The sequence below is a fragment of the Fukomys damarensis genome, unplaced genomic scaffold, assembly GCF_012274545.1.
Source record: "Fukomys damarensis isolate Sample0158 unplaced genomic scaffold, DMR_v1.0_HiC HiC_scaffold_2, whole genome shotgun sequence".
Classification (NCBI taxonomy): Eukaryota; Metazoa; Chordata; class Mammalia; order Rodentia; family Bathyergidae; genus Fukomys; species Fukomys damarensis.
In genome coordinates, this window is record NW_022900914.1 from 28,257,572 (window position 1) to 28,266,470 (window position 8,899).

The 8,899-nt window shown below is 36.5% G+C and overlaps 1 protein-coding gene across 14 annotated transcripts in view; it reads right to left on the reverse strand.

Annotated features, from left to right (window-relative positions):
- Nrxn1 (neurexin 1) overlaps positions 1 to 8,899 on the reverse strand; it is a 986,324-nt gene that overhangs the window by 45,173 nt on the left and 932,252 nt on the right. Inside the window, exon 1 of one of the 14 annotated variants that reach the window (XM_019206288.2) lies at positions 3,491 to 3,668. The exons of the other annotated variants lie outside the window; for them this stretch is intronic. Coding sequence (XP_019061833.1) covers positions 3,491 to 3,523 — 33 coding nt within the window. The 5' untranslated portion in view covers positions 3,524 to 3,668. Of the gene's footprint in view, positions 1 to 3,490; positions 3,669 to 8,899 lie in introns of those variants that run through there. 14 annotated transcript variants of the gene reach the window in all.

Genomic DNA, 8,899 nt, shown 5'->3' on the forward strand with positions numbered 1-8,899 from the left:
AGAATCTAGAGATATTCATGAGTTTATGACTGCTTGTAACTTTGCCCAATTTTACTGAATCCTGGAAATTGCCTACTTATTCCACAATTCTGTGCTTAGCTCTATTTGCCATGCCAGAGTAAGAAGGGAGGGAGGCCTTTGGTAGATTCAAATACCAGCTGTCAAGTAAAGGTAAATAATATGGCAGAAAGTAAAATCAATCTTTCTGGGTCAATATTGGTAACCTTAGTAGAACTCAAAAAAAGAAAAAAAAAAAGCTCAAATGCTAAATATATACAAGAAAGTATAATGCAGAACTTGTGTTGGTATACTCTTCAATTTATATATAGCTTATTGTTTATATTTAATAATCACGTATTCTGGAGCAAATGGCATGCCATCTTTTCTAACTATAGATATTTGAGTCCATGAACTATAACTAAAGCAGTATAGGAATAAAAGAGTGGGAATAGAGGGAGTAAGAGGAGAAAGAAAAGACTAAATAATGAAAGAGAGCAGTTGATCTGTATATATATATTCAATACCTATTCACCTATGGGTTTTGCTAGTGCTCATAATTTTGCAACTAAGGGCACTAATTTTGACAGCGTTAAATCTTCTTTTATTTACCAAATGGGCAGAAGTATAAATTTAGCCATTGAAAGATTTAAACTGTACTGAAAAAAAAAAAAAGGCCTACAGTCCTTGGTTATATGCATTTGTTTTTTTCTCCATTATAAATGAAAAGTATAAGTTAAGAGGGCCTTTCCATTGATTAACATTCTGCTGACTGTATCCATCATGTAGTTAATTGTACTTGTAGTTTATAATATATCCAGATGCTCTGGGATGAACACATTTCATAAATTAAAGGCACATATGGAAAGCACACAGACAGTAACATTTCATCATAACTACCCCCACACATCTTTTGATATGCAAAGCTCCATCACTAATTATTTTGTAAATATGTAAGTATTTTTCCTCGTTAATATCTTTTTGAGAAATTTGCTTGGCAGCTGACTCCAAACGCTATTGTGACCAGATACTAAATACCACTTTAGGGCATTTCTATGTTAATTCTACTTTGCCTGTAAGGAGCCTTGCTTGTGCAATGAAAATATTTATTTTGTCTTTTGTCTTTGGCCATTTTGCTTAATGTGCAGCAATCCACCCTCCAAAATACAAATATCAGTCCAAAGTTCTGTCTGTAGAGTATATTTCTTTCCAGAAATGTTACAAGGAGTTTGCCACATGAGAAGCATTTTGCTGCTTTGTGGAATCTTTCCATTAATTTCTAAGGACAGGGTGGAAAATGGCTGTACAAATGATAAAAAATTGATTTAATTCTTCAGCTCTGGAAAAATTAGTATAAGTGAATGGAGTAAACTTATTTACTCCAGGGAACCAAAAGTAAAGAGTCCCATCCTCTTGTGTAGGTCAGAATACCTGTTTGGCCAAGGTTTAAAAGGTAAACTGAAAGAATATGCAACATGGAAGAATTTCCTTTGGAGAATGAAAATTCTCTCCTTCTGCAAGGTCCACCCACGAAATGATTAACAACGTGAGCTGTGAGTGACCCAGGAATCCAAAGGCAAGATTTAACATTTTAAAATTTGTGTTTAATTTGGAACATTTTGGCTGCATGATTCTGATATAATCCATTTGTTTAGGACTAGTATTGTGTCTAGTTCAACTAGAATTTTTAAAAGAGTCATTAAAGCCAGGAATTCAGAAGTAAATCGATTTTTATCCTCTTCTAGTGCTCTTTTTCTGAGCAAAGACTGTGCCCTGTTCTCCGAGAGCTGTCAGTGACAGAAGGCATGGTGCAGGATGCTGAGAGCATAATTTAATTTCAGGATTTGAACTTTGGTCAAACTGTCAGGTTTTGTGATAAAATCAACAAATATTTGAAACATTCAAATGTTATTGTACAAATGACCATCTATTTAAAAGTAGAAATAATCACAACTAATTAGCATAAGCTCTTAATATTTTCAGAACTAAAATCTTACTGGGGAAAAACTTTGTAAACACTACAGATGGTTCATCCAGGGCCTAGTAAACAAATTTCACAGTAATTGCCATATGTATACTTAGATGCTACCAACTCAAACAGCACAATAGCTTAATTTTAATTTTTCACCTTTTGGGTTAAAAGAAAAAGATTACAAGCAATAACCCATAACAATTCATCCTTTATCATCTGGTGAAACGAATCCTATTCATGGAATTTCTTCCCTAATCTATAAGGCAGGGGCTAATTAAAAATAGTTGTCACTACAGAGAACCACGCTGTTTCAAACCAAAGCGAGATACAACTAGAAGTTCCCTTGCAAAGAGAGGCCACTATCACACAACCCCACCCCCAGGCCTTTTGTAATACAACGTCCTCCCTTCTGTCCTCCATCTGCGCCACCCCACCTACTGTCTCCACTCACGGCCAAGGGTGTCAGTCCATCTGGCCACACTCTTGCTCCTGCTAGCTTTCATTCCCATGGGCCTAGGGAATGTTTGAATGCCAGGGCATTTTTGCGCTTCAAAAAATAAGGATTAAATAGGTATCGAACAATTCCCCAAGGAATTCACACACACACACACACACACACACACACACACACACACACACACAATCGTGCGCAAAAATCTCTCGCATACATAAATGGCAGTTCTAGAATCCCCTCCTAGGTTAATATTTTTCTTCTCTTTTTTTCTTAAAACAAGCCTTTAATCCTTTCACCTTGGAAGCATTTTAACAAATGAAATTCTTGCTATATTTTTAAAAAATCAAAATTACTATTTTAAAAATATGAACATTTCTATTATGCCAGACACAAATAGTTTCCAGAAAGCAATATCAGTGTAAACAAATGTTACTCAAATCTTATCATCAGGACATATTTCTAGTAGTTATCAATCACTGATCACAAAAACAGTTTGTTGTACCAAACATGCATGTAATTCAGACATCCCACCTTTACAAATTCTCAGCAAAAATCCCACTCTGCCGCAAAAACATGCATCGTAAGAATCTAAGCACATTTAAGCAAAAACCTCACCAAGTTATCAACAATAATAAAGCAGTCTGGCAAGTATTGAAAGCAGCTTTTATTCATGCTTTTTTACTTGAACCAAGTTAAAACCTACACAGATATATAGGCGCACACACACACACACACACACACACACACACACGTTTTGATTGTTTTTGCCACAAGCATGCTAAAAATCCTCCGAAGCTCACAAAAAGCAGCAGACAAAACTAGAAGCAACCATGCTCAGGGTTTAAGGACATTTAAAAATTTAAAACAACCCTTCTACATTTTATACAGAGCGTGCACAAATTTGACATGCAATCTCCAAAAAGAAATATTTTAATATCAATCTTAAAATTATCCAAATGAGTTTGTTCTTATTTTCATCCTTATTGTTTTTAAGGTTCTGGTATCTTAAACCCTGCATGCTGCAGATCTAAGCTGTGCTCCGCAGCGGCTGTGATAGAAGAAGCTACCTGCGAGTTTTCACAATGCCATCTCATATCCATGTCTGTCTGGCTACCCTGCGTGCTTAGAGCTTTTTTCTTAATTCTTAATGGAAATCCTAGGAAATTTAGTCCATCCTCTGAAATCAATACTGGTGACAGGAGAGCTCCCTGACTCAGTGGGAGATCAAGATGATAAATTGCCTGCGCATCAGCCTGGCCTATCAGTGCCCTGCACACAGATGGGCGAGAAAGACACAGAAAAGGCTCCCTGCGTCACGTGCCGCCGCGGAGCCAATAGCGGGCCGCTGCTGAGGGGAGGCTGCTGCAGTCCGGTCCGCTGCAGGCCCGGCGCGGGTGCACAGCTCCCAAGTCCGGAGGGCGCGGCTGCTGAATCTGCTCCCGCGCGGGACTCCAGGGAGAAATGGACCTCCCTTTGACCCCTCGACTCAAAGACCTACATTTCTTGCCCTGGGAATCTTCTAGTGAACTTTCTAGTCATGTGATCACCAAATAGAAGCGAAACTTTTTTTTTCTTTTAAACACATCCAAACCTTAAACTCTTCTTGCTTTCTCTGGATAATTATGATGTTTTTGCCTAACATTAAATTAGAATCTTTAAACTGTGTAATTAGCATACAACCTTCCTGGTAGAATCTCCTCAGAATTTTATGATTTTAACTCTCATTTTATTTTCCAGTCAATGAATGGCATAATTTGAATGGCTCGTTTATAACGAATATTGTTAGGAAATGATTTTCTCAAGGCAATTATAACACATTAAGAAATACGTTATGCTTTTTTATGCCAACTAGAACTATTCTTCTTTAAAGGTTATTTAAAACCTGGTAAATATGCCGTTTTATCCATCATTAAAATAAACACAAACATGTTCAATGTAAGTCTTTTTACCCAAATCCTGAAGAAGAAATGTATAATGCAGGGATGGAAATATGTTATCATTTTTTGCCTTTTCTTTGAAATTTACAGTAATTCTTTTAATTCCTTCATAAGCAAGAGGTATATATCAGGATAGCCACATGGAAATATATCCCCAAATACATCAGCGTCCACTGATCATACTGTAACAACAGTCACTTCTGCATATCTCTCCAAGGTAGCAGAGATGATTATATGTATGTTCTGTCAGGATCTTACAGGTGAGAGAATGATGTGTTTCACAGACAGTATCATGGAGACTAAAAAAACTGAAAAGAAACACTGAATGATCTTCAGGAATCAAATTTATATAAGAAAAAGAAATACTCTGCGCATTTTTCCTTTTTGCTTTTCATTGCCCAGGTTTAATAACATTCATGCATTTTCAAGGATTAATTCCAATACCTTTCAGAGTTACTCTGACAGTGCTTAGAAAAAAACGAATCCAATAAATACTAATAGAAATGCCTTCATCAGTCAGTTGTAACCGAGCTTTAGAATGCTGAAATCTCAAAGCTCATTTTGTTTTGACTACTGTTTTTAAAACACATTTCTGAAAGACAGAATCCTGGGTTTTTTTTGTGCAAATTTCTTGCCTTTCTTCTTTTATTCAATATTGACTACTAGAAAATAAAACATTTTTCAAATTCTTTAAAAATTAAAAAAATTCATATTGTTGTCATGCTCAATCTATTTGGCCTATTTATTCAATAATATAATCATTGACAAACTTTATTCTTCTAAAAGAGAAGATGAAAGCTCACAGTATTTCTCATAAAAAAGAAGATAATAAAATATCAACATTAAATCTGTTCATTGTAGCACTGTAGTAGCCCAAATTAGAAACTTTCTAAATAGTAATTGATAGTGAACTGATCAGATAAATGATGGTATAGCCTTACAATCAAAATATTCCTCAGCTATAAAATATGTGATCAATTCATATGTAATTATATGAAGATATTTTTAACTGTAGTGTTATTTGAACAAAAATCCAAGGTACAAAATTTAAGTTGGAAAAGGTACACTCACTGCACATACACACACACACACACACACACACACACACACACACGGTTGCATAGACAGGAAATTTTCATGAGGACATAAAATACCAGCGAGTCGCGGTTAAATCTTTCAGAGACTGAGTTCAAAAGGGAAGTTGAGGTATGGTTTTTACCCTGATCCACTTTGTACATATTTGTTATCAAGTCCATGTCTTACTTTTCTAATTTACAAGTAATTAATTTAAAAGTAATGAACTATATATGTTTGTGTCAATCTAGAACTATGACTGGTAGATGTTTTGAGGGAAAATATCGAAGGGAAGGACAAAGCGTGGCACAGGTAGGGCATGGAAGCAGCTTCTAGGCACGGGTTTGGCAAGCTCAGCTAAAGAGCCCCACATCTCTTATCATCTTCAATTCTTTTATCTCTGGATATAAAAAAAGATAAGAAAACCTGATAGGTCTTAAAAGGTTTATAGTATATAGTAACAATTATCTCTAATTCTTTCGGGTCCTTGCGCTTGCAAGGCAGGCCACCAAACCACTGAGCTAAATCCTCAGCCCTCTAATTCTTATAGGTAGGACTGTAAAAGGCAGAGAAAAGTTAAGCTTCCAGGCTTGGTTTTCTCAGCTGAATGAACTTAGAAGTAACTTGAATCACAGTTTAGGATGCTGCGTTTAAAGTAAGAAGATGCACGTATTTTTACCAATACTGGTATAGGTGGAACTGAAAACCAAACAGAATCAGTCTCATTTTATTCTATTCTCAATTCTGCACAAGCTTATTTCATCCAAAACCCAGGGCTGGTTTATGGGTTCTGATATTGACTTTTATCATTTAGATTCCTATAACTTAAGAGATGCAAACTTTTAAAAATTGGATTGATAAATTAAATCAAGAACTAAAAATTTGCACTATGTTCGTTTGTTGTTGTTTTTTGTTTTTTGTTTTTTGTTTTTTTTTTGGTTTTTTTTTTTTTTGAGAGACAGGATCTCACTATGTAGTTGAGACTGCCCTGGAACTCACTATGTAGCCCAGGCTGGTCTCAAACTCACAGTGATCCTCCTGCCTCAGCCTCCCAGGTGCTGGGATTACAGACATGCGCCACCACACCAAGCTAAAATCTGCATTATGAAAGAAGTTTTTTATTTACTCCAAACTACTGTAAATTATTTAAGGGTAATTGTGTCCCTAGGGCCCTTTTGGCTGTCACACTAGGGATGGTACTGGAATAGTAGGGAGAGGCCAAAGATGACGCTAGTCTCCCACAAGCTTCAGGGCAGCTCCCATACAAAGAATTACAGCCTCCAAAAGCCAGCCGCGCAGAGATAAAAGACTGCTCTGAACCCCGAGCCTCTCTACTTTATTTATAAAAAGTTTTTAAAAGTGTTCTATATTGAAGTGTGTATTTGCCAGGGACCTAGCCCTAGGTCACTCTGAAGTTACTATGTTATGAACAAGAAGAAACCACAACTGAGGATAAGAAGTTAGGAAGACAGTGGCAAAAACGTGTTTAAAAAGAAGTTAGGTGCACTTTGCTAATGCTGCTTGGTTGTTCAGGTAAACTTCATGGGCTTTCTTTTCTTTCATTAAAATAACGTGAGAAATTAATAGAATTGAGATTAACAACACAAATAATTTTAAGTCCTTATTCTTCTCCACTATACTGAGATTTTAGAGGATAGCGGCAGAAAAGATCGCATTAACAGGGCTCAGTAGAGGACTACTTGAGAAAAATGAGAGAATATGAAGGAAATATTTTGAGGGCTTTTGTGACCATCAGTATGATTCTTAGGCTAATATAGTCCTATGCTTCTTTAACCACAAAGGGAAGCTTGAAGCAAGGAAGCACACAAACACTATCTTGGACCATCCTGTATCATAGCTTGCAGAAAAAGCACCATGCCACCTTCTCCTCCTAGAAGCAGCATCTAGAGTTCTTGGGTTTAGGCTCCCACCAAGTCTTTCTGCCCACAAGTGAGGTTTCTGGGGATGGAGTTGCAGGACTGGCTTTAGGCACTTCGTTCCTGTGGTGCTGGGCATGTCGATTTCCACTCTTTGCCAAGCTTGTGGTGTTCCGAGGCTGCAGCAGGGCTCAGCTACAGAACCACCTGGACACTGGAAGAGCTTCAGCCAAATCAGTACTCTGGTTGATAGGGAAATATTTCAGAAAAGCTGCCTAGGAAGTGGGGGGCTAAATCACCATCATAAAAAACAGCCACCGATACACAAATGTTATCCATGGATATTATCACAGACTCTGTGATGCAGGACAATACTGGATGTCATAGTCCCTTAAGACTGACAGATTTTATAACTTCAAGAAGATTTACATCTGGAATAGTCCAATACCTCATTTTATAGCTGATGGATTTGAGGTTACCTAATTTGGTTTAAATAACATGTTAGTGGCATTCTTTATCATCCTAGTCAATGGATGAAGTTGATGTGACAATATCAAGATGCTTAAGAGTCATTCTAATTATGAATCAGATTAAGATTTAAAGGTAGGGTAAAAGTTGATGTCAAATAGGAGATACAATAAAAGTCTCTGAAGTGCTCTCCATCTGTCACTTATTCTGCATGAAGGCACTGAAAGGCTCCATTAACCAAGAAAGACAGTATGATCTTCCAAAATATTCCAAAGAGTATTTATAGCTTATGAAATACAAAAGAAGTTTTGAGTATCTCCCTTTCAGAAGCATTTGAATAGCTGCGAAGATTTTTTAAAAATGCAAATGTCCATCTGTATTTGTACCATCATCATGATGAATGGGAAGTACAATGCATAGCTGACTTTTAAAAGGCATATGTCAGTAAGTAAGCTCTAGTCGAAAGAGGATATAGTATAGGGAAATATTTTTGAACATTTTCATGTTTTAAGAAAAGGGAAAAAATAAAATTGGTGGGAAAATCTTATCAAATTGTCTTAGTTTTTGAGTTTTCTTATTATGTTTTGTTTCCCCAACCTGCTAACACTAGTTTGAAATTCTGAAATACCATTAAACTCACACTAACTACTAATTTAATACTTGTAAGCATGCTTAGATATGGATGGGAATGTATGCCTGAATAAAATTCCACACAAGCATTTTTTTCTCTACAGTTGACCCTCTCCCAAGTTATTTCTCTAAGTATTTATTGGTTGTTGTTGTTGTTGTTGTTGTTGTTCCTGTTGTTTGTTTTTTTTTTGTTGTTGTTGTTTTTTTGTGTTTTTTTTTGAGACAGTCTTGCTATGTTGTTCATGGTAAACTTGAACTCACTATTCTCCTGCCTCACTCTCTTGAGTACTGGGATCACAGGTGCCTACCACTTTGCCTGGTTTAGGTATTTATGCTTTAAAAGAAGAAGAAAGAAGAAGAAGGAGGGGGGGGAGAGGAGGAGGAGGAGGAGGAAGAGGAAGAAGAGGAAGAAGAAGAAGAAGAAGAAGAAGAAGAAGAAGAAGAAGAAGAAGAAGAAGAAGAAGAAGAAGAAGAAGAAGAAGAGAAAGAA